The 23,861-nt window shown below is 38.7% G+C and overlaps 4 protein-coding genes across 7 annotated transcripts; 3 read left to right on the forward strand and 1 right to left on the reverse strand.

Moving 5' to 3' along the window:
- Nucleotides 1–911: 911 nt before the first annotated feature.
- prdx1 (peroxiredoxin 1) lies at nucleotides 912–4,122 on the forward strand. The gene is made up of 6 exons (XM_077521408.1): nucleotides 912–1,079; nucleotides 2,361–2,476; nucleotides 2,633–2,786; nucleotides 2,865–2,987; nucleotides 3,185–3,315; nucleotides 3,715–4,122. Exons 2-6 carry the CDS (start codon nucleotides 2,371–2,373, stop codon nucleotides 3,795–3,797), a joined length of 597 nt encoding a protein of 198 aa, XP_077377534.1. The 5' UTR covers nucleotides 912–1,079; nucleotides 2,361–2,370; the 3' UTR covers nucleotides 3,798–4,122.
- Nucleotides 4,123–4,458: 336 nt separating this feature from the next.
- Nucleotides 4,459–8,629, forward strand: zte38 (zebrafish testis-expressed 38). 2 transcript variants are annotated; one of them, XM_077521359.1, is made up of 12 exons: nucleotides 4,459–5,338; nucleotides 5,519–5,663; nucleotides 5,771–5,834; nucleotides 6,024–6,060; nucleotides 6,135–6,155; nucleotides 6,247–6,273; nucleotides 6,362–6,429; nucleotides 6,535–6,683; nucleotides 6,776–6,999; nucleotides 8,036–8,084; nucleotides 8,161–8,201; nucleotides 8,267–8,609. In XM_077521359.1, exons 1-12 carry the CDS (start codon nucleotides 5,291–5,293, stop codon nucleotides 8,315–8,317), a joined length of 924 nt encoding a protein of 307 aa, XP_077377485.1. In that variant the 5' UTR covers nucleotides 4,459–5,290; the 3' UTR covers nucleotides 8,318–8,609. The 2 variants fall into 2 exon arrangements, with proteins under 2 accessions (XP_077377485.1, XP_077377494.1); XM_077521368.1 differs by lacking the exons at nucleotides 6,247–6,273; nucleotides 6,362–6,429 and having other exon boundaries at nucleotides 6,623–6,683; nucleotides 8,267–8,629.
- Nucleotides 8,362–16,792, reverse strand: aldh9a1b (aldehyde dehydrogenase 9 family, member A1b). The gene is made up of 12 exons (XM_077521346.1): nucleotides 16,580–16,792; nucleotides 16,193–16,402; nucleotides 14,873–15,018; nucleotides 14,600–14,729; nucleotides 13,758–13,892; nucleotides 12,986–13,182; nucleotides 11,742–11,882; nucleotides 11,471–11,659; nucleotides 11,120–11,207; nucleotides 10,841–10,982; nucleotides 9,069–9,181; nucleotides 8,362–8,950 (listed from the first exon to the last, which is right to left on the reverse strand). The coding sequence occupies exons 2-12, from the start codon at nucleotides 16,359–16,361 to the stop codon at nucleotides 8,856–8,858; spliced, it is 1,545 nt and encodes a 514-aa protein (XP_077377472.1). The 5' UTR covers nucleotides 16,362–16,402; nucleotides 16,580–16,792; the 3' UTR covers nucleotides 8,362–8,855.
- On the forward strand, nucleotides 14,990–23,734 carry uck2b (uridine-cytidine kinase 2b). Of its 3 annotated transcripts, none has more exons than XM_077521380.1 (7): nucleotides 14,990–15,077; nucleotides 19,402–19,561; nucleotides 19,837–19,933; nucleotides 20,074–20,216; nucleotides 22,215–22,312; nucleotides 22,391–22,439; nucleotides 22,521–23,734. In XM_077521380.1, exons 1-7 carry the CDS (start codon nucleotides 15,036–15,038, stop codon nucleotides 22,655–22,657), a joined length of 726 nt encoding a protein of 241 aa, XP_077377506.1. In that variant the 5' UTR covers nucleotides 14,990–15,035; the 3' UTR covers nucleotides 22,658–23,734. The 3 variants fall into 3 exon arrangements, with proteins under 3 accessions (XP_077377506.1, XP_077377520.1, XP_077377513.1); XM_077521394.1 differs by lacking the exon at nucleotides 14,990–15,077 and adding an exon at nucleotides 17,285–17,453; XM_077521387.1 differs by lacking the exon at nucleotides 14,990–15,077 and adding an exon at nucleotides 17,379–17,478.
- The last annotated feature ends 127 nt before the right edge of the window (nucleotides 23,735–23,861 follow it).

Raw genomic sequence — 23,861 nt, forward strand, 5'->3', positions numbered from 1 at the left:
GGAGTAGTTTGGGAAAACGTTCATATATATTTGAGTTTGAAAGTAATTATATTTTACAGTCAAATCTTTCTTTTTTTTTTAATAAAAAAATGTCAGTATTTTTTCAGAGATTAGGAGTTTGTGATGCATTTTGTTAATTTAAGACACAAAAAAACTTGGAGTAGCACTCACCTGTTGCTGTTGGCAAAAATGACAAAAATAATTTCCGCAAAACAATTGGAGGAAAAGGTATTTAAAAATGGTTGGATAGTGAAATGAAGGATGAATTTGACAATTATTTGGTAAATTTTGATTATCGTATATATAATAGCCTTTATTACTTTATTAAGACTATTGAAAACAGTATTTGTTTGCCGTTTCTTAATTTATACAAATTACTCACAATCGAAACAAACAAGCAGGAAATAAGAGCATGCAGCACAGGTTAAGTACAGAGTGATGCAAGAGAGCATACATGCTAATGTGTCTTCAGATGGGAAGCAAGAAGGAAATTCACCAGCAAAATATTTTTTTACATCCTTATTGAGCATGGCACTGTCAAAAGGTTTATCTGTATGACAAAAAAAGAATAAATAAAATATATCAACAATGAAGAAAAAAGTAGCAGACTAGTAGCATAGCTGTATTTTTTTTTCTTTTTTTGTGTGTGCGTGTTTGTATTGCAATTTGTTCCGTGTTCGATCGTCTGACATTTACTTGCGGTGTGGGATTGGGAACAGCAAACAAGAGCACTATATGAATTCACATTTAGGATTCCAGTCTTGTCTGTAAATTGTTTGGCTCCCTAACCTTTAAATACTGTAAATTCTCAACTTTTATGTGGTGGCGCCTCGACATTATAGTATAATCTACGGTGGTTTCAGGGTCCGCACAAAAATTCCTGGAAAAGTGCAAAGTCATGCTGTCTGTGCTCATAACTGGAGTGGATGGGGAAGTGCATAACCTGAGATCCCGTTTCTGAGCTGTAATCTCGCGGGAAGCGGTTTGCTATATAAAGCGCTCCATCGCTCTTCGCCTCTTTCCCAACCTTTCCTCCTGAAAACGCACAAGCGGTGAAGTCAAACCAAGGCTGCAACAAGGTATGTGTTGCAAAATATTACAAGCAAACGTCAGCTTCTGTAGTTGCAGTTTATATTAACAGTATATTTAACCGTTTTTCGTCACTCGGAGTTATTACTGTATAATGATGTTTTGTTGAGGTAGTCAAGTCATCTTTATTTATATATGGTTCAACAAGTGATTTTCAGCAAGAACATGTTCAACTTGAGAAACAAGTTCATTTCGTTTTCATAGTACAGTTGGGAGGTTCTCATTTTAAAGTGAAAGTAATCCCTTCCTGCTCCGACGATTGTTTAAGTTTCATTTTTAATGGTCGGTGTTTTTTGAAACTAAGCAAGCTTTATCTACTCAAAAAAGTACTGTACAGAAGGATAAGGAATAGAATTAGTGTATCTGTTATCGATCCAATTAACGTTCTTGTTCTGTTGGCTATAAATTAATTAATCGAGCACAAGACGATGAAATGTATTTCATAAGTAGTGAGTGTCAAATCGTGCACCCTCTTAAATAATGGACAAGTCATATTCTGAATTTTTTTTCATATAAAAAAAAAAAAAAAAAAAAAAGATACATATGTTATATATGTCCTCGGGATGCTGCTCACATCTGCTAAAATCGGCTACAACAGATCATTAATTTCTACCCCTGAAATGAAATTATAAATACATATACTTGTAATATAATCACCATTTTGTTCAGTTTTTCTGGGGGAAAAAAAAATAAGAAAAAAAATTACTTAACGCCAATATTATAGGTGAGTGATGAAGTGTTTCCATATTTGCATGATCAACTGCCTATTGTACATTTTTTTTCCATTGTTAAAAGTAGCACAAATCATTGGCCATCCATTAGATATGTGCTCCATCAAAAAAAGTAACAATTTAACGGTTGATTTTTGATTTGTCTGAAAGACTCTCTAAAACTGACAAGTAAAATGTATTATGTAGCTACATGAATAATTTATATAAGTACACCCCCACACTCCATTAATCATTTTATATTAAAAATAAAACTCAATTGACCCAAGTGTTTTTGACATCTGGTGAACATTTATTTAAGCCCTTGTTAGAATTGCTCCACTCACTAATTGTGGCCCACTTATGCTGCCCTTTACCTCTTTTGTTAATAGTTTTATTATTGAATATGTTGGCAGAAATGAATACCCAAGGACATATACTATTGTAGGAAAATTTTGGGCGATGCATGCCGATTTTTGTAGCGGCTTAGGCTTTGGGCACAAATTGTGCTATATATATACCATTACATAGACAGTTTATTTATGAGTTTGGTCTGCTGTCCAGTTACCGAAAGATGGCTGCGGGCAAAGCTCAGATCGGAAAGATGGCTCCAGATTTCACAGCCAAAGCGGTGATGCCAGATGGCCAGTTCAAGGACCTCAAACTATCCGACTACAAAGGTAATCCTTCATTCAGTGTTCGTTCAATGTCTCATTCAAGAGATGTACAGCTTTGATGCCGCGTTTCTTTGGGCTTCACTCTGTAAAATACATGAATATTAATGCGGTTATCGTTGCCACATGCCACCTGAATCGTTTGTTGCCATGCTGATGCAGGGAAGTATATCGTCTTCTTCTTCTATCCACTGGACTTCACCTTCGTGTGCCCGACCGAGATCATCGCATTCAGTGACGCGGCCGAGGAATTCAGGAAGATTGGCTGCCAGGTCATCGCTGCCTCTGTTGACTCTCACTTCTCCCACTTTGCATGGTATTTGATCACGAGAAACACCTGCTTGTTTGCGCGTCGTCCTCAAATGTTGACATTTTCTGTTTGCGCTTTCGTAAGGACCAACACTCCACGTAAGCAGGGTGGTTTGGGCCCCATGAAGATCCCGCTAGTGTCTGACACACGGCACACCATTTCCACAGATTACGGTGTGCTGAAGGAGGATGAAGGCATTGCCTACAGGTAAGTTGATAACACAGGCTCGTGCTAATAATATTGGACAAATGTTCATTGATGACATACTTGTAAAACAAAAAATAAATAGTCAGTGGAATGTGAAAAGGGTCTATTGCGCTGGGTGGTGTTATACTCTTACTTAGGCACTATCCAATAAATGTTTCTTATATAAAATATGAAGAACATCTTCCTTTGTATATCAGAGGTCTGTTCATCATTGATGACAAGGGGATCCTGAGGCAGATCACCATCAACGACCTTCCCGTTGGACGTTCTGTCGAGGAGACCCTGCGTCTTGTTCAGGCCTTTCAGTTCACTGACAAGCACGGAGAAGGTAAATAATTACTGCATTGATTATCAGTGTGAGCTCAGGAAATTCCAGAATGATGTAAATATTTACACCTCTGACTTACATTATATATCAAAATATTTGCTCCCCATTAAACAAATGTAGTTGATAATTCAGTCTACTTGTCTCAATATGACTTTGCACCTTTGGAAGAAATAGTGCCATAACAATTATATGTCAAGGGTGAGGCTCTAAGGATCAAGGTTCAAAATGATCGTCACCTCACCGTAGGGGAGTTAAACAATTCTGAGTATCAAACCACATCTTATTGCACACATCTTATTTGCCTGTATATACAATGCAAACTGTATGTATAAGTAATAGTGCAACATTTGTATACTTTCCTGTAAGCATCTGGGACTCATCATAAATCTTTCTTTTCAGTGTGCCCAGCTGGCTGGAAACCAGGAAGTGACACCATCAAACCTGACGTCCAGAAAAGCAAAGCCTTCTTCTCCAAGCAGTGATAAGATCAAGGCCAGAATCTGCTGCCTGCTCTAAGAGATTTCATCTAGATAATGTTTGCAGAAGAAAAAAAATACATATATATTTTATATTTTGTTTGTGGAGGTGTTGACAGTTATAGTTGGCCTGTTGCATCTGACTGTCTTGTGTGTACTGATGACCAAGGTTTAAATGTTTTTGGTGCCATTTCTTATTATAAAAAAAATCAATGTACTGTACCTTTATATTATGTGGAAATGAATGATGGCTCACTTCATTGGTTGTCTTTTCTTATAGTAAGCAGATTTTATTTAAATTTAATAATAAAGTGCTCCCCCTAACAATGTATTCACCACTTTCTGTTGTAGTGAACAAGTCAAGTCACAAGGGTGATGTCAACAAGCTTTTTGTTTCGCTAAGACTAGCTGCACACTGATTTGCTCACACATGCCATGTTTGCAGTCAACAATTATCACATAAAAAACATGGAGGCAAAGTGTCCAGAGTTGAAAACTTGGCTTCTGTACCAGCTTCTTTCAAGTATAGCCTATAAGAAAATAGATATTTCCATTTGTGTCACGTGCTATATTTTATTTTTTGTTTGTTTTAGAAATTAAAACAATTTAAATACCAATAATATATATTTTAACAGGTAAAACGGAAAATAATCCAAAGGGGGGAATTAACTCATTCACTGCCTTTGACAAGTATACTTGTCAATTGTATTTTTTAGAGCGGTGCTAAATGGGGGCGAATCTGAGCATGCTCCACTGTAAATATCAAACTTGGAAACAACTTTACTGATGCCCAACCACCGGTAGATGACATCATTGCCCCATTTTATAGGAAATAAACACAGTTTCAGAGTCCATGGGAGAAATGGCTGTATTTTGGCAACCTACATTTTTCTGCTGTCAATTATAAAAGAACGGGACGGGACAAAAAGTAGGGAGTCTATTCTGTTATTTGGTAGATTCGGTTTATATATAATTATTGAATGTAATATCACGTGAGTATTGGAAATGTAAAAATTTTCTATAATGACTGGCAGTGAATGAGTTAATAGGTGAGAGATTTAACTGCAACAAAAAAGTAAAAAAACAACAACGAAGAAATAGCATTCAAACTCAGAATTTATATTGAACCTTTCATTGACTACTAGCTTAAAAATATTACCAGAGTTTAATAACTATTCAGTCTATTGACGTGACTTAACCTATAGCAAGCAGACACTTTAAGCGTGAGACTTGCTCGTTTTCATTTCACGGCTAACCGGTGAAGGCAACAGCTCAGTTATTTTAGCTGGTACAAATCTACATAAACGTGGCTCACATAATTCACTGAAGCTTTGTTTTTAGTCAGAACCTGATAGAGTAACGTGAATTCGTGCTATATTGTGAATTTGTGATATATACAGTAGCTAATATTAGCCAATAGCCTCGTTGAACAAGAATCGTCATAAGAACAGCTAATTAGCATTAGCAAAACCCGGCCGAAACTCGTGAGAAGAGCGAAGATGGCAACAGCAACGGGCATCAGGGAGAGCAAGATTGCTACTGATGAGGTTTGAAAATAAGATACAAGTCAACTCTCTTAAGTTTTAATCGCATTTGAGTCAATTTATGTATACAGACCTCTGAAGGCTGCTGTATTTGGTGTAACTGGTCCATCTTGTGGTTAGTTGTATAGTATACCGTAGCTGCATGTTTACCTCGTTGTCAAACTTGTGCTCTAAACTTTGAAGTGGACTGAATTGTTTCCGAACGACCTCAAGAACAAGCAGGGCTCCCTTATCTTCGTCAAGCGAATGATGGCGGCGGCCGTGTCCTGCATCACTTACCTCAGAGGCATTTTTCCCGAAGAGGCCTACCGCTCTAAATATCTGGGAGGTGATCACCAACAGTCAGACTGTAGATATGGAGAATTGTGAATTCACACGAAGTAGAAATGTGAATACACCAGTACAGTATAACCAACTTGTTGCCGTTTTCAACAGATCTGTGCATCAAGCTTCTGCGGAATGACTGCAACACTATTGGAGCCACCAAAGTCGTCAAATGGTGCTCACAATAGTTCCACTTTTGTAATACACACATTTTACATAAGGAAAACTCTCTGGTTGGGAATCACTGTTCTAGTCTCTGCTCTGGTTTACCAGGAGCAGTTGTAAAAATGGATCTCAATGATGTTATTTTTTTGCCACTTTTTCATAGCTTCAGTGATGGTTTAATCTGAATATTTTTGTTCAGGCTGATGGGCTGTTTTGATGCACTGGAGAAACAATATGTACGTATATAAAGATTCTATATTATTTAAAAGAAATCAAATTTCTTGACTGATGTGTTTTGTCCTCCCAACAGCTTCAGATTGTGTTCATCAGCGTAAGTAATTCAATTCAGTGATGACAGAAATTACAACTAAATCACCAAATAATATAGCTGTCACTGACTGCAGTTTTGTTGCGCAATCTAGGTATACAGTAATCCTAATGACCCTAATGTAAGTCCTCTAAACATTTACAGTTTATTTCAAGAGTTTAAGGACAGCCTAAAATAAAGATGTAATCTGTTTTTTTGTTTTTTTTTAGTGTATTATCGAGTCCTACAGTTTCAAGTTCAAATACACAGAGAAAGGCCCGGAGATGGGCATACTTGGGTTTGGCACATTTTGTTGTTTTTGCTGGTATCGTTATAACGGGTTGAGTCGGTGGTGGACTTAAAAAATAAATAAATAAATTATATATATATGGTGAAATCACAGGAACAATGGTATTGAAATGAAGGTCACATTGGAAGACACCAAGACAGCGACTGTGCTGCTGATCAGGAAGCTCTTTCTGCTCATTCAGCACCTCGGCATCCTTCCCGACAATATCCACCTGAGCATGAAGCTCTACTACTACGACGACAGTGAGTTATCGCACATCGTCGCCGAACCGAATGACAATCAGCAGACATTGGTGTTCCGATCGCAAACATCCTCTGCACTTCTTCTTTCCAAGTTACTCCAGCACACTATGAGCCACCAGGCTTCAAGGAGGGCACATGCGACAGCCTGTGCTTTGAAGGCACGGCCGTGCACTTCACGGTGGGTGATATCCGCACGACCTTCCACACCTTTCAAGTGCGAATGTCTGCGGACAGAAGTCGCCTGGAGCAGCTTCAAGATGAAAGCCATATGAACGGCAACAACCAGATGCCCACTTCAGGGAAAGAAAGCAACGAGGTGGGAGTAGTTTAAATGTAGCTGTTTACACACATGGACACAATCTTTGGTAAAGACGGAAAAATACACGAGTCACTGAAATAACTCGAGATTGGGTTTATTCTTCAACAGAAGGATGCCAAACAATTTTTGTTTATGTGTGTAGTACTCAAATTACTCAATATTTGCTGATCTGTCTGGTTATATTCAATCATAATAGGGCTATGCAATTAATTGAAATTCAATTACAATTTCAATTATTATACTCCAGCATAATTAAAAAAAAAAGAAAAAGATCATTGATAGTAATTTTTGAATTGTTTAAATTTGTATGTTTGCACCTTTGTTTTAATTTTAAAATAACAAATGTAATACAGTTTGTTTTACATCCAAAAGGAACTTGCATAATTATAGTGTTTCAAAGAATTTTATTTGTCTTAATATTTTTTACAATTAAAAATTTTCTTGTTTGCTGTCAAAAAATGAATGATCATCCTACTGAACAGTGCATAGGCTGCATTCTAACTCCAAGTTTTTACCAACATAAATAAATAAATCATCCTCTTTGGTCCAAGAAAAACTTACATAATTATAGTGTTTATTTTTATATGATTAATTCATTTTTTAATTTTAAATGTGTAAACATTTTCTTGTTTTAATTTATTATTACAATTATTATAAATATATATTATAAATTCTGTTTGGTCCAGAAGGAAATTATATTGATTGTCCTACTGCATCGTGCACATGATGCATTTCAACTTCATTTTTGCATGCATAATATACAGTATATTATAAATTCTGTTTGGTCCAGAAGGAACTTATATAATTATAGTGTTTCTATTTTTTAATTGGTCTTAATATATTTAATTGTTAAAACGCTTTCTTGTTTTGTACAAAAAAAAAAAAAAAATCGTTTGAATAATTATTGCCAAAAATAATCATGATTATCCTTTCCATAACCGAGCAGCCCTAAATCATCATCATTAATATGTGTCCTCAATTTAAAACACATTTCTAAACAACGAAGCACCCTAAATTCCATCTTGGATTGCAGGACCCTTGCAATATGCCACCTGCTGCTGATGAGCAGCCCTCTGGAGAAAGTAAGTTGATCTGCTGCTGTTATGAGAGAGCGGACAGCTATATAAAGTCATTCACTCTAAACTTGGCTTCATACAGAGTCAGCGCAGCTCAAGCAACCCCCACAACCTGTGGTGAAGGTATGCTGCATTCAAAACACAAAGTAAAGGTGGGAATGTTTGGCTTACATTTGTGTCGATTTTAGAGAAAGACAGCACCCAGAAATCAAACAAGAAAGAAGAAAAGAAGACTTTAAAATGGTAAATGTGACATTTACCAAAAAGATCATCAACACAGTAATCACAAAATTGCTCTTCATTTTATTTATACAACACTGAACTCCGTAGTGTTACATAATTGTATTTGGTTCAAGCTATTTTCTTGTTACTTACATACTTCTCACAAGGCACTCAATGTACCATTTGTAATTGGAACCGTGCACTTTAAGTGTACTGCAAATTGTTCTGTGAATTTGCGTGTTCATAAATATATTTTTTCAGTGAGCATTCAATAAAAAGTCTTAAAAAAATTAAATGGATTATTTCATGCATAAGAATGAAATCCAGTCTGAAAATTATGTGAACAAATTAAAAATCATTTCTTAATCTCGAAAACCTAACTTTACATGGACCTATTTGACATTTGCAATAATATTTCAGAGGCCATTTCTTGTCTCAAATGTCCTCTGGAGTGCAAAATTATTTGATGGTTGGCTTAACAAACAATCAAAGTTTATAAGGACGCGCGTGATATGTTTTACTTTACTCAGTCATTGTTCCAGTACTTCCGTTTTCCTAGAAGAGGCTGTCAACGTCCCCCATTTCCACGTACACCGTCTTCAGCTGCGAGTAGTGTTCAATTGTCACCTGGCCATTCTCCCGCCCTATGCCTGCTCAAAACAGGGAATATTTAACTGATCAAGGGTGCATTACCAAGACCTTTGTTTTTTTAAGATCTAAAATTGGTTTTGGTTTGCGGCAAGCGTGGCGATTCAGACCAGAATATACCTGACATTTTGAAGCCTCCAAAGGGAACCTCCACAGGAGTGATATTGTAGTTGTTGATGAAACAGGAACCAGCCTTGAGGTGTTCAACCACGCGGTGGGCGCGCTTCACGTCCCTGAACAAACGGGTAAAAAGTGGGACAGAATATAGATTTTTTTAGAATTTTTTATTTTATTTTTTAAATTGAGTAAAATCTACGAAATTTACTGTGTGATACTAAAAGTATGGTTGACTTGATATCTGGTTGATGAATACACTTTTGGGCACTTATATATAAAGTGAAACAAAATTGTGCGTTCTGGGTTCGTGGATTATTTATTATTTATTTATCGGGACAGTCTATAAATTTTTATTTTTTTTACTTGCTCCTGTTTATTTTGGGTACAGTTCCGCTGTCGGCCACTAGATGGTGGGATACTATTATGCTTTACACTATGTGAAACGAGAACAGTAATATCAATATTCTGATTAAGGACAAAATTCAGGTTTCTGAACGATTCTGAATAATCTCTTTATATGCGTGAGTAGACAGAGTAACTCTGCTTGTGGGTAGCGTGCGTCCAAGTACTTTCTGTACTCATAGGACCAAGATTCCTTGTATAGAGTATGTGCATAACCCAAACTAATGCCTGGTTTGATTGAGGAATATTGGTACACATTGATTGATTGCGATACTTGACTCACTGAGCCATTTTCAGCAGTAAAAAGTTAATATTTTGTCCAGAATTAAATTGATAACTTCATTATTTTTACGTACAATTAGTACCTGTAAAAATTAATGTTGCTGTCGACTGAAGATGAAATCACCTGTACTGAGGAAATAGGTAAAGATGGGAAGCAAGAAGGAAATTCACAAGTCTGGTGTCTTATTTGGGTTTTTGTGTGTTTACATAGCCTTTCAAAACCTGAATATTGCCAGTATTTGGGTTTTTGAAAGGGTTATTGACTGCATGTAAACAGACCCTAAAAACAGGAAATATTTCAAGTTCAGCCTATTTTTCGCTAAAGACAACTGAATGTAAAAACGTTTAAAGCGATACTTGACTCACTGAGCCATTTTCAGCAGTAAAAAGTTAATATTTTGTCCAGAATTAAATTGATAACTTCATTATTTTTACGTACAATTAGTACCTGTAAAAATTAATGTTGCTGTCGACTGAAGATGAAATCACCTGTACTGAGGAAATAGGTAAAGACTAATCATGGCTCAGTTTGCTGACCAAACCCAGAAAACAGGTGAGCCATGATTGGTCGTTACCTACTTCCTCAGCACAGGTGATGTCATCGTCAGTCGACAGCAAGTGGAAAATTTAGTTTTTAAAAGGTATTAATGGAACATAAAAAGTTATGAAATTAATTCTGGACAAAATATTAACTTTTTACTGCTGAAAATGGCTCAATGAGTCAAGCATTCCTTTCATCCTAGATTCATTTTATATTTTACATATTTGGGGTATAATTTTGTTACTTTAAACAAAAGGGGGATCAGTACAGTGTAACACTGTTTATACTATACTGTATTTTTTTTAATTTTATCTGCAACATAACCACTGCGATGGATGGGGGGCTTTACTACCGGTATATATAATTTTAATGTCATTATCATTGTCAAATCACATCAGATGAAGTTGAAATGGTTTGTTATGATGGATTCAGATTGATTTCATTTTATCAGTTAAGATTGTAACAGTTTATTTGATGGTGATGAGGTCTACTTCCTTGGTCAATATTTTCACCTTATATGCAACGTCATTGTGCTGCATTCAATCCTAACCTGGTGAAAAGTCCTGCAGCTAACCCCATGGTGGTGTCATTGGCTCGCTGCAGCACCTCCTGCTCTGTGTCGAAGGACAACACTGACATGACGGGACCAAAGATTTCCTCCCTTACACAGGTCATATCATCTCTGCAGTTGGCTAGAGGGGGGAAACAACACGGGTGAGAATATGGACAAAACCCTACAACGATAATATTTAATAACACAAGCAGAAGGCACTAAATCCCTGTAACATTCTTAACCTAAATGACTGGGGGGGAAACATACAACGCCTACCCAGTACGCATGGTGTCATGTAGTATCCATGGCTGAGTTTCGGGTCTGAAGGGACAAAGGGTTCACCTCCACATAATACAGTGGCCCCCTACAAACATTTTTTTTTAAATGTAAATGAAGTTGAAATGTGTCCTAAAGTAAAACAGATGAAAAAGTTCTTTATATAGTGTATAAAAAGGTTTAATCGACTTGAACTACCTTTAGCTTTGCTAAAGTGTAAATTCTTGTAAATATAATGTAAATGCAAAAAAGTAAAAAAAAAAAAAAAAAAAAGTTATTTTTTTGACATTTTTACATTGAATGTATGTGGCTACTTGTCACGATACGATGAACAACAGTAAGCAGCCATACCTCCTTCTTCGCCTGATCCACAAAGGCGAGGACTTTGTCCAGATGTGGCCGGTTGACCAGCGCGCCCATTTTCGTACTCTCCAATAGCGGGTCACCAATCTCAATGGTCTGGGTCCTTTTGACAACTTCATCCACAAATTCCTGCAGAATATCTCTCTGGACAAAAACTCTGGTGCCATTGCTACACACCTGTGATACAAGGAAACGAGCGCCGACTGGCATGACGGGAGTGGTTTCATTTAGTGATAGGACTTGGAGAGGCAGATTCTACCTGGCCCTGAGAAAGGAAGTTTGCCATCAGAGCGCCCCGTACCGCATTCTCGATGTCACTGTCCTCAAATATGAGCAGGGGGGACTTGCCGCCAAGCTCTAACGTCACTGGTTTGACCCCTTTGGATGCCATTTCCATAATCTGTGGGACCACATGGAAAAATATATAATTTGTCACCCTCTTAATTAACTCATTCACTCCCAAACATTTTGACAGAAGCAACAACCCCCTTCGCTCCTGGCTGTTTTACTGGATTTTGACTGATTTTGCAAGGCCCACAGAATATTGCATTCTATTGCTATAAAACATGGAACTTACCAAAAGAAAGATTAGAGTATCTTATTTCATAAGGAAAAAAAGTATATTCCTATCTGTTTCCATTTTGCAACTATTAGCATTAGAAATGTCATCATTATTCACAAATTTGTTTAGAACTGTGGAGAAATCAGCTTGTTTTCAACATGTCCCTGGTTGATCTCTTATACTCTGCTGCCACCTGCCGGCCGTTTTTGTAATTATTGAGGTATGACAATCACTGTACTAAAATTACCGATTTTGAAATATTTTGGTAAATAAAACATTTTCTCCATTGAACACAATCGATTTTATTTAAACAGTGCATAATATTTGGTACAGTAGGAATATGTGCCTTGCAAAGTTTAAATAAATAAATGTTAACATGTTTATTTTTTTAATGACATTGCCCTTAATCAAATGAGCAAATAGGCATCCGTGATTGCACAGTTAACTGCTCATCCCTCCCCACTCTGCTCAATCAGAAAGGGGGGTCAATTGGCGGCAACTGTCTTCAAAGAAGTAGCTGTTTTACTCAACTATACATACAACTTCATATTGTGCCCGCTTTGAAGTCTTCCAACCCTGAGCAGGGACAGCCAGTATTAGCGCTTACTGAAATCTTGACTTTTCCAAATCATGGTAAACCATCAACCATGCCAACGTAAAATATATTAATTTTGATGCAGTTTTTCATGTGACTTTATTTTCGTGTCTGTCTGCAACATGGTTCTTGCATTGAACAACATTTTAAACAGGAGACACCAATGGTGCTGAGGAAACTGACGAGCATTTATCCAACACCTACTTTCCATATTTTGCTCTGCAACTAGGCCCAATTTTCATAATTTTGTTTTTATCCTAACTGTCACCTTGAGAGCCCCCCCCCCCCCCCCTCCCCCACACACACACACATAAAAAGCCCACACTCTGTATAATGTTAAACTCACTTTCTGTCCAGTTGGCACACTCCCAGTGAAGGACACCTTTGCCACATCAGGGTGGTGGCAGAGTAAGCTTCCGGTTTCCTGCCCACCCTGCACCACATTGAAGAGTCCCTCTGGAGCTCCTGCTTCGGCAAAGATCTCTGCCAGCATGACCGCCGTCACAGGCGTCACTGGAGATGGCTTGAACACCATAGTGTTGCCTGATTCATAAAACGCGAGATAAGAAAAAAAATAGCTTACATCCAGTTAAACGAAAATTAGCACCTGTCTAATATGGGATTTTATTTAATATTACAAAGTAAATTAGACTAAGTGCAATTTCTGGAGAAATTGCGTGGGAACGCTGAAGGCCGAATGCTATAGCTGAATGCCTATGAAGGAAATTGAAGGATAAATTATGTTAAAATTACAATGTTTGTGAACTGAGTCAATATGTGGAGGAACCCAATGTGTGCTTGCATTAGCATGCATGTGCCTCAATATTAAGTGTTATTAGAGATTGTAGGTTTTTATATATACTGCTGTAATGTACAAAAACACAATATTGTGTTTTGTTTTTTTGTAGTATGAGCTTTTTTTTTTTTTTTTTTTTTTTAACAATAAAAATGGCAATGACAGTTTGACCCTGAAATTAAAGTAATGAAAAATCGGTTTTGAAATCTCCACAAATCGGTGATCCACCACCACCAATGATTGTGCCAGACCTTAGCGGTTTTACTTTACTGCATCACCATCAAACATATTTTCTGGGGAGCGCTTCGGAAGAATCCCATACCGCAGGCCAGTGCTGGGGCTGATTTCCAGGCAGCAATCTGAAAAGGATAATTCCAAGCACCGATGCCAACGCATACGCCCAAAGGCTCCCTGCGTGTGTAGGCGAAAGATCCGCCTGGCAACTGCACATGCTGACCTGGACAAATTCAAACCACGACAACAGAAAGTAATCATTTTAACCGTTCCTATTGTATTATGTAAAGAGTTAAATACATGTCATATTTCTTGTATTCCTTTGAACTTCTCAATGTCATGTTTTGGTTCTGTGTGGTTTTATTTAATTTTAGGTGTTATTGTTGTTTTTGTCTGTGGTTGGTGTTTGTCATGTGTTCCTGACTTCTTCCCTCGTCTCGTTATGTCTAACCTCGTCCACCTGTATGTTAGACAAATCAGTGCCTTCTGCCAATTGCGTTCCCCAGGTGTGTCTCATTAGTGTTAGTGTATTTAGTCTGTTGTGTTTGTCCAGTTTGTGTGGGAGCATTATCAGGGTTATGTGTGCGTTTTGGTCCCTGTCAAGCATTTGTCTCAGTAAATCACCGTTGTTTCAGTCAAGACAATCTCATCTTGTCACTGTCAAGTCATCCTTGCCGCTTATAAGTTGCCCACGTTCCGTCCAGTCATGGCGACCAGCTTCCCCTTGTCAAGTCTTGGCGACCAGTCCTGTCCCGTCCCGTTCAGTCAAGGCATCCAGCCATGTTCTGTCCCGTCATTGTTCATTCACCTTACCTGTTATGTGTAAATACAGTTCTTCACATTTCCCTTCCTGCCATGTTTCCCTGCGTTTTGGTCTACCCATTTGCAATCACTCGCGCTCGCCATGACACTCAAGCGTGGCACGCTAACCTGCAAGAGTGCTGGAGAGTCCCGCATAGTACTCGATACACAATCGGGCGGAGTCCACATCCAGACGGGCTTCTGTGATGGACTTGCCATTGTTAACTACTTCCATTTCAGCAATCTCCTCTCTCCTTTTCTGTGCGTGTCAAGCAAAATAATAGGTGAAACACAGACTTAAGAAGACCATTTATATATGAATAGTTATATTATTCATTAAACTGCAATATAAAAGGTGTCATCCATACTACATTGAAGGCAAGTAACACAAATTAAACACACCTCAATGGTGTGAGCAGCTTCGATCATCACCCTTGCTCTCTCCATCCCGGACATTTTACTCCAAGGACCAAAAGCTGATTTGGCTGCTTCGACAGCTTGGTTGACCTCTGATGAAGCACATGGCTCCAACGTGCACAGGACGCGCCCTGCAAAATAAAGCAAGATGACAACTTGTCTGTGTCGATTTTTAGTCATCCAGATCATGGTAAGCTGCAAAGGTTGAATTGAGGCAACGACAGTTTCTTTTTGTTTGTTGAAGACTCAACAAACAGGAAAAATCTGGGTGCCTTGAGTCAACATTCGTGGACAAAGTTCAATTCTTTGGTCAATACGAATCGATCTTATAATTAGAAACAACCTCTGATTAAAACGACATGAGCTTATCGAACCTCTCAAATTGAATTCAGAGCCAGCGCACCCCACGATTTAATAATTTGAAGTAATTGTGATAACTGTGTTATCAGTCTGTCATATCACTGTGGATGAATCCTGCCCCACTTTTTTTTCTTTTTTTTTTTTTAAACTACATTGAGGTTTGCTAAGATCATTCACATTGCCGCCAAAGCATTGCATCAGATTGAAGTCTGGACTTTGACTGCGCCATTGCGACACATTGATTCCTAACCCCCCTCCCCCAGGTCATTCCCTTGTAAATTTGCTGGCGGTGGGATCACTGGCCATTTGCGTGACCCATTTGTTACTCAGCTTTTTCTTGTCAGACCAGATCACGTATGAATGTTGTCTGTTTTGGTCTATTGATAAGTTAATGGTTAACTCAAGGTGCTGGGTCCTGTGGGGTTGGGACGCTAAACATGGCTTTGTGCTTTATGGATAAATATTTCCTTCAGACAGAACAAGCCGTATCATCATATTTGTTTTGAAGTGAAAATGTGTTTTCCCAAACGCGAACAATCCTTTTCACTGTGGAACAATAAACTCCAAACTGTTTTGAAATGCTCTTTTAACACTTGCCAGATATTTGCGCAACAAAAACAACTGCGTCACTAAGATAATTCCACATCTTTTCCCTTTAAAGTGAGTTAATGAACACCAAATGCTCCACAGCAGCAAGCAGCTAACTTCTACCTAATCATGCCTGTCGATGATCAGTTAACCAAAAATTATCCTTGCTAGTAGCAAGCTCAGAATTACCATGGAATGCAATGCTGGTGTTATTCTGTATCAGGTGATGTGAAAGTATGTCTAGAGTTTAAATGGAAAGAATTAATTTTTTTTTTCATAGTTATGGCTGAAGAGTTGCATGCTCAAAATGAGTTACTGTGAGACAGCCAAATGGCTGTTTTGACTGAATTCCATTACCTGTTGCAGGTTCGAAGACGTTCTCCCCATTTTTTCTACCTTTGCACGCCCTTCTTTTTCCACCCCAGAAGTTTAGCGGGGCAGTGATGTTCGCAGAGCCCGTGGAGAGGCTTCGTACTGCAGCCGACAGCGGAATCGACCGCGGGACGACAGTGATCCTTTGGAGCATATTGAGCTTGGTGGATCCACTGCTTTCAATTGCACTGACAACTGCAAAACACATGCACTAATTTTACAAACTGTCAAGTATCGACTTACAAGAGCAAGTGCACATTTCAACATGACACAAACTGACACTCGTAGTGAGCAACAAAAGTACTGTAAATAGACACGTTTTCACTTCCTATCATTATATTAGTATGTTTCACTGTTTGGAGAGAAACTTACCATGAGAATTTACGCTGACACGAGGCGTAAAAACGGTGCAACTTAGTTCATTTGTTTTTTTAGTTTACGTTAGCCTATTGTGCAGAACTTGGAGGCGGGACATACAAACTACGTCACTGTGATACGATTGGATATCCTTTATTTGAAACGGAAGTTAGAACAAAACAAATAATAGTCTAATTAAAACATCAAGTGCTTATTTTTTTTGGGGTGAATTAATATGATTGAAATTAGAATAAGAAAATTTATTATTATATTTATATCATCCTCTTCTACAAATTCAACTTGAAGGCGGGACCAACGAAAAACGTCACTGTACGTATCATACGATTGGATATAATTTTTTTGACCCATAAATTTGAATAAGAAGAAAGACCTGTCTCATTAAATAGCATCTAAGTGACAGTTTACTACGGAGTAAATATTGGTAAACTCAGAATAATTCACATAAATTATTAATTTTACTTTGTTTAGCCTCTTCGGGAGTTTCAATTTGGAGGCGGGACATACAACTACGCCACGGTACGTATCATACGATTGGATATAATTTTCTGATCCGGAAATTAGAATAAAAAAACAACAACTGTTAATTAAAACACATTAGGTGCCAATTTTGTGATACATAAATAAAACTAAAATAAAAAAATGAGCACATATAAAATGGTAAGAAGCACATTTCAGGAGTGGTATAAAGCAACGTGTGTCCATATGGGAGGAGCTCAGTCTCAGTGATCTTCCAGCACAGTGGTCTCGGCAGCACATTGCAACTATGGCCGGCGACTCTGAAACACGCCTTCGGGACCGGGGCGACAATACCGACGTAATACGACAACCTTTTCTCATCGGTGTCTCTGGTGGCACCGCCAGCGGAAAGGTTGGCATCGTAGCTAGCGAACTGGGTGACTAAAAAGAATCACCACTCGTTTTTTTTTTGGTTGAATGACGTGTCACATCTCATGTGTTTGCCGGCTGCTGGTGGACCGCGTGGCTTCGGTGCCGTTTGATTGACAGCTGTATCATCTGTTTAACTGCCCCGCTCCCAGCATTCACCCGGTTTAACCTAGCGCGAAAGAACGTCATGTAGTCTATCCTTCTAGTGAAGTGATTTCACTCGTGATTATATTTACTTAAAATAGTCGTCATGAATCTCGATTCGCCAATCGCGTAGGTGGGGATGCATTATTTTATCTTAGCTGCAACTGCGAGGCTAATAAATTCCATCACACGCTAGCATAGCTGGCGGAAGACAATGGCCAGTGCTAGCGTTCTTAGCCAAGTTGTTTGTAAACAGTTTCAAGAATCCCACCTCGGTCCAACATATGTATATTTGACTTTAAACGGAGTGTAATAGTGTGTTACGAAACGCTAAAAATGCGTGTTTAAATTATATCGAAATAAACGCGATTTGAAGATTACGGTTTAAACAATAGTACAGGATAGGAGTGACCCATATTTGCTACAGCGCTGTGAAGCTTTCCCCTTGAAAAGGCGCCCACTGCTCTTTGTTCACATTAAAGGTGAACGCAGCGCCACCAACGGCAGGGTTTCAATTGACATAATCGGAATCTGAACCATCCATTTTGTTAAGTCATCTTTAGTCACATAAAACCATTTATGGTTCATTTTAAAATGACTCTGATGACGTGGGTAATTGACTTTCTTTTAAAAAAAAATAAAAAATCCTTAATTATAAGCGTTAGATTTATTTTAAAGATTTTTATAAAAAAAAAACTAGATCGGTGACTCCTGTCTGCCCGTGGAATAAAAACAATTAAATGCTGTTAAAAAAAAAAAAAAAGAGTTGATGTGCTGCCATTTAAGCACGTGAAATTATAGAGCAATTAACACTTTTGCTTTTTGTTGGTGAGGCACGTACATTTGACTTCAAGGAAAGCTAAGCTGCCCATTGTAGGTGGTTTGTTAAAACAAACTTCTGCGAAAACAGTAGCAAAACCTGTATGATTACATAGCTGCAACGGGGATATTTGGATGAGAAATTTCAATCCTCCCAACTAGAAAAGTGGTAAAACTGATCCAGCCTTTCTTAAACAAAACAATCGGGACATAGTTTAAAATTAAGCGATATAACAATGCATTGTATGATATGCGCTAATATAATTTAGCTATTTTGGCTCCTCCCTTTTAATTTAGTCTTGGAAATTAGAGTCATTAGAATCCAGTAGCTGCATGGATCGCATGATGTAATCTTAACCTGCTTGTGTGAAAGTCAGCTTGACTTGATGTTGTTTTAGGTTTGCATCAGACATTGAAGATGTAGATGATTAATTGCCGTCAAGCTGGTGTTATTAGACACCCAGGTCAACAGTTCTTTACTAATGATGGGAGATCTGCAGATCTGACTTCACAAATGGCAGAATGATTAGTGTTGAATGCCGTTTAGAGAATAATGCGTTCAAGTATACAAATACCTACACTGTATCATACTGACAGGTGTTAGCAATAGTTTCGCCTTCATTTTTAAGGCAACCAAGAGACAGCTGAAAAAAAAAAAAAAGTCAGGCTGAATTCCCTGTAAATCAGTGTCAGAGATGGCACGATGGGAAATCTGACATTGTGTGGGTCGATTTGATAAACACATCAGCGTTGCCTCGGGCAGTCAGACAGAATGTCCAGTCAGCATTCACCAAGCGAAAAGTTTCGTTGTCCAGGTCAACGAGGACGCTGCAGGTTGGGAAACAATTGCAGGTTTATTCAACCGGATTGAGCTGTTTGATGTTTGAAATTGTTTTACTTCAAATACAATGTTATTCCTAGATAGTTTGTCCAAACTCTGCCGTCTTTCCCTTGATTTGTACTTGTAGTCGTCCGTTTGTGGGAAGATAATGGAGCTGCTGGGCCAAAACAAGATTGACCATCACCAGAGGCAGGTGGCCATCCTCAGCCAGGACAGCTTTTACAAGGTGCTGACCCCTGACCAGAAAGCCAAAGCACTCAAGGGCCAGTACAACTTTGACCATCCAGGTATGCAAAACGTTCGAGAGTCAGAGAAAATTAAATGTAGACGTGGAAAGTTATTTAGTCCGCGAAACTTAAAGATATGCAGAAGCACCAACTGCACTCGAGGATTGCCCTTACCTCCCGTAAACCGTCTTCTTCCGCTTTGAAATCCCAGCAGTCAGCAGGCCTTTCTCAGAGGCAGCTGCTCAGATTGAACCAAACAGCTGTTGGCTGAGGGTTACCCCACGTGTGCCTGAAGCCCGGGTTAAGAAAAGCTGAGCGAGTGTGCTTGCTTTCAGATGCCTTCGACAACGAGCTGATCATGCAAACGCTCAGGGAGATCCTGCAAGGGAAAACAGTCCAGATCCCAGTTTATGACTTCGTCACTCATTCCAGGTGAGCGCACGTGATTGTCTGTTGGCGTCCTTCATATTACCGCCTCGTCACTACATGCGGTTAATTACAGTTAAAAGTCAGCGACGCCGGTTTCCGAGCACCGGAGTTGGCTCACCAAGAAACGTTTGTGCGAGTTACAGGAAGGACGAGTTTGTCACAGTCTATCCAGCCGACGTCGTCCTCTTTGAGGGCATCCTGATGTTCTACTCGCAGGAGATCCGTGACCTCTTCCAGATGAAGCTCTTCGTCGACACCGACCCAGACACGCGGCTCTCTCGTCGAGGTGTGTGGAAAAGGGCGGGGTTTACTTTAGATGCACACAAACCACACTAATATTAGTTTGCAGGTATATTTGTGGGGTTTTTGTTGTTGTTGTTTTTTTCCCTATCAAGTGATCCAAATATTGGTCACCTAGCTAGTATGGATGCATTAGAATTTCCTTTATCAGATATGGAGAAAATTAATTTAATTTAATTTTTTATTTTTTTAGGCTGTGCTTGTAGCCGGGTATAAATATGATATACAGTGGAATGTCGGTTTACTACAGAAGAGAATTATGGCCAGGGGAGGGAGAGGGAGAGGGAGAGGGAGAGGGGGAGGGAGGGAGAGAGAGGGGGAGGGAGAGAGAGAGAGGGGGAGGGAGACAGAGGGAGAGAGAGGGGAGGGGGAGAGAGGGAGAGAGAGGGGAGGGGGAGAGAGGGAGAGAGAGGGGAGGGGGAGAGAGAGAGGGAGAGAGGGAGAGAGAGGGGAGGGGGAGAGAGAGGGGGAGGGAGAGGGGGAGGGAGACGGAGGGAGAGAGAGAGAGAGAGAGAGAGAGGATTGACTTAAAGTAGCATTATGACTAATCTCAGAAGTCTGACTTTGAAGTCAGAATTCCGACTTTAAAGTAAAAATTCTGAGAATAAAGTCAGAATCCTGCTGACTTTTGTTTGTTTTTTTAAAAAAAATTTCCCCCCTTCTCTTCACTGGCCCTAATCCTCTTCCGTAGTTTACGAACAATTCTGTTTTTTGAAAAAAAAATAAAAATTATGTCTGATTAAACGCTATACCTGGTTTACGGATGGTCTTGGCATGGCCACGGAAGGTTCAGATGTTTTTGTCACGCCGCATAAACAAAATCTGTTATTCTGGTGTTTTGTTTTTTGTGGTTGCCAAAATGGCCGCCAGATCCCATGCTGCACTAGTTGTAGTTGGTGGTGTTGTGGAATCTTCAGTAGTTAGGTGAGATGAAAGAAAAAGAAAAAAAAACAACCTGGAAAACAATTTTGTCGTTTGGGTTTCTGCATATTTGAAGCTTCAAAAATAGACTAACTTTACAAAGCAATCTACAAGAAGAAATAACCTGTGAGAGTGTGCGCGGTAAATTATCATGGGAAGATTTGTATGTAGCCTGCTTAGGGTATGAGCTATTCCATTTGTTTTAGAAACAGTACCTCAGTTTGATGATGGGGTTATGGAACAAATTCAACAAATGTGTAACCCAAAGTTCAATTGTATATACAACAGGGCTGAACAGTCACTTGAATTACAATCAATATTGCAATGTAATAGAAAGCGTTTTTCAAACTATAATTCAAATAGATCAATAAACTGTCTCTTATATTAATTCATAGTTCATTTACCTTTATTGTAGTGTAAGCCTAACTTTTAAGACCAAAACATTTACTGGTATGTATAAACAAAATCTGATATTGCTTGTTTGTTAAAATAAAAAATACATGGGAAGAGGACCTTGGAAAAATTATATTACGTCGCAATATTGAGGTGGGGGGTAGTCAAAATGAGTTTTTTTTTTTTTTTTTTTTTTTTTTTTTTTTAAATGGTTCAGCCCTAACATACAATATATTTATTTATAACCATGCTGCATCACGAAAACTGAAAACATTAGCTTTAGATACGGGTATCGAAAATAAGACTCGTGAAAAAACCTTGAACATATATGGCAATATAATAGATGAAAAAAAAAAATACGGGAACAAAATTTCTGCCAGCGTTGAATATAATCCTTGGTAGAGATCCAATAAGTATGAAAATGTGTAAGGAAAATACCCTGACCACATTTTGAGCTGAATTTCTGGGAGGAAATAAAACCAAGTGATGACATTGATGCAACTTTTTCCAATCTGTTGACGCTTTTTCAGCCATTACACTGCTAAATTTCACTTTGAATTCTTAATGTGGCCTGCATATGAATAGTTTGGGGGGTTACTGTATTTTATTTTATTTTTTTTAACAACATGGCTGTCTGTAATCCCACCAACATGTGCAATTTTTCTTCCAGTTTTGAGAGACATCGGCGAGCGTGGGCGGGAGTTGGAACAAGTGCTGGCACAGTACATAACTTTTGTGAAACCGGCCTTTGAGGAGTTCTGCTTACCAGTATGTGATGTGGCCAAATCAGCGTGGCACTTTCCCAGTTTCACTTTTTGAACCTTTTGTTTTGTCTACCTCAACCAGACGAAGAAGTATGCTGATGTGATTATACCCCGCGGAGCAGATAACCTTGGTAGAGCTCCAATCATATTCAACCGTATAAATTTCCCTGCGCAGGTTTTACATGGCTCACCTTGTCCCTTTTTGTCTTCAGTGGCCATCAACTTGATAGTCCAGCACATCCAAGACATTCTCAACGGCGGCCTAAGCAAGCGTCACAACGGCTGCACCAACGGCCACAGCATCCCGCGGCAACGAAGGACGTCCGAGTCCAGCAGTCGGCCACATTGACCTCGCCGAACCACATTTTTTTTGTTTTTTTGTTTTTTGTTTTGTTCGTTTTTGTTTTGTTTTTTTGCCCAGGGCGAAGAGGTGTGACGGGCCAAGCGCTGTAAATAATGACTTGTTGGCACCACTGTATTTAAGATGAGTGAAAGGAAAAAGGATTTGCATCAAGAAATCAAAATGCCTTTTTTATTACTATGACTACTCCTTGCTATGAGTTACATTCATTGTAATTGTTGAATTTTGGGATTCACATTTATTGTCAGGAGAGTTAAAATGAAGCTCTTAGTCTCATGATGAATTTGGGTTTATATGGACCCACATGTTTTTCTTGCAAGTTTAACTTTGCTTTCAATGTATCCCCTGTGGAGTTATGGAAGTTGATGCTGATGATGAATAAAAGGGGAGAAGTTTTTTTTTTTTTTTTGATCTGATGAAACTTGAACCGCCAATAGTCCAGGAGTCTTTGTTTGGCTGTAATCCAGATACGGATGTGTGCTCCAAGACAAGGTTGAACAAACTCAGATTGCACTTTGTATTTGTATGACAATCTTGGTATTGTTTCCTCCTGCTTTTCAGTGTTCCCCCGTATTGTGAAGTGTAAGGTACAACACTACGGCATATGAGGAAATGCCAGGCTTATACCTCGCCAATGATGCAAATAACCAGTGTGATAACTTGCTATGGCATGGCTGTTACATAATTTAACTACTCTATTTGGCTGTAACCCACTTTTTTTTATATATTAAAATTAAGCATCACATATACAGTATACTCAGGTTGCCAAAAGGGTAATAGATACAGCAGCAATATCACTAAGCTCCACCACAATGCCTCCATGAAGTTGCCTCAGGTAGCATGCACAGCAAGTATCCATGCCAGTTACCAGATGGGCTTCGTGATACAATAAAACCGCTATGAATATATATTTTTTCTTTTTAATTCCCTCTTCTGTATTTATTTTGTATGATCCGACTTACTGAAAACACCATTACCATATGGCGCTGGGTAATACTTGAAAGACTTGTAAATGGATGACATCAATCATTGCTTATTAACGGCCAATAAATTGACTTGACCGAGTCTGTACGTTCTCTGTCTCTCTCTTTTTAACTATGTACGTATCTCACGACCAAACCACAAAAACTCATGTGCAGAAGCCAACTGTTTTATATAAAAAAAAAATAAAAAAAAAGAGGATGATTGAACA

Source organism: Festucalex cinctus, chromosome 1 (genome assembly GCF_051991245.1).
Source record: "Festucalex cinctus isolate MCC-2025b chromosome 1, RoL_Fcin_1.0, whole genome shotgun sequence".
In the NCBI taxonomy this organism is placed as follows: Eukaryota; Metazoa; Chordata; class Actinopteri; order Syngnathiformes; family Syngnathidae; genus Festucalex; species Festucalex cinctus.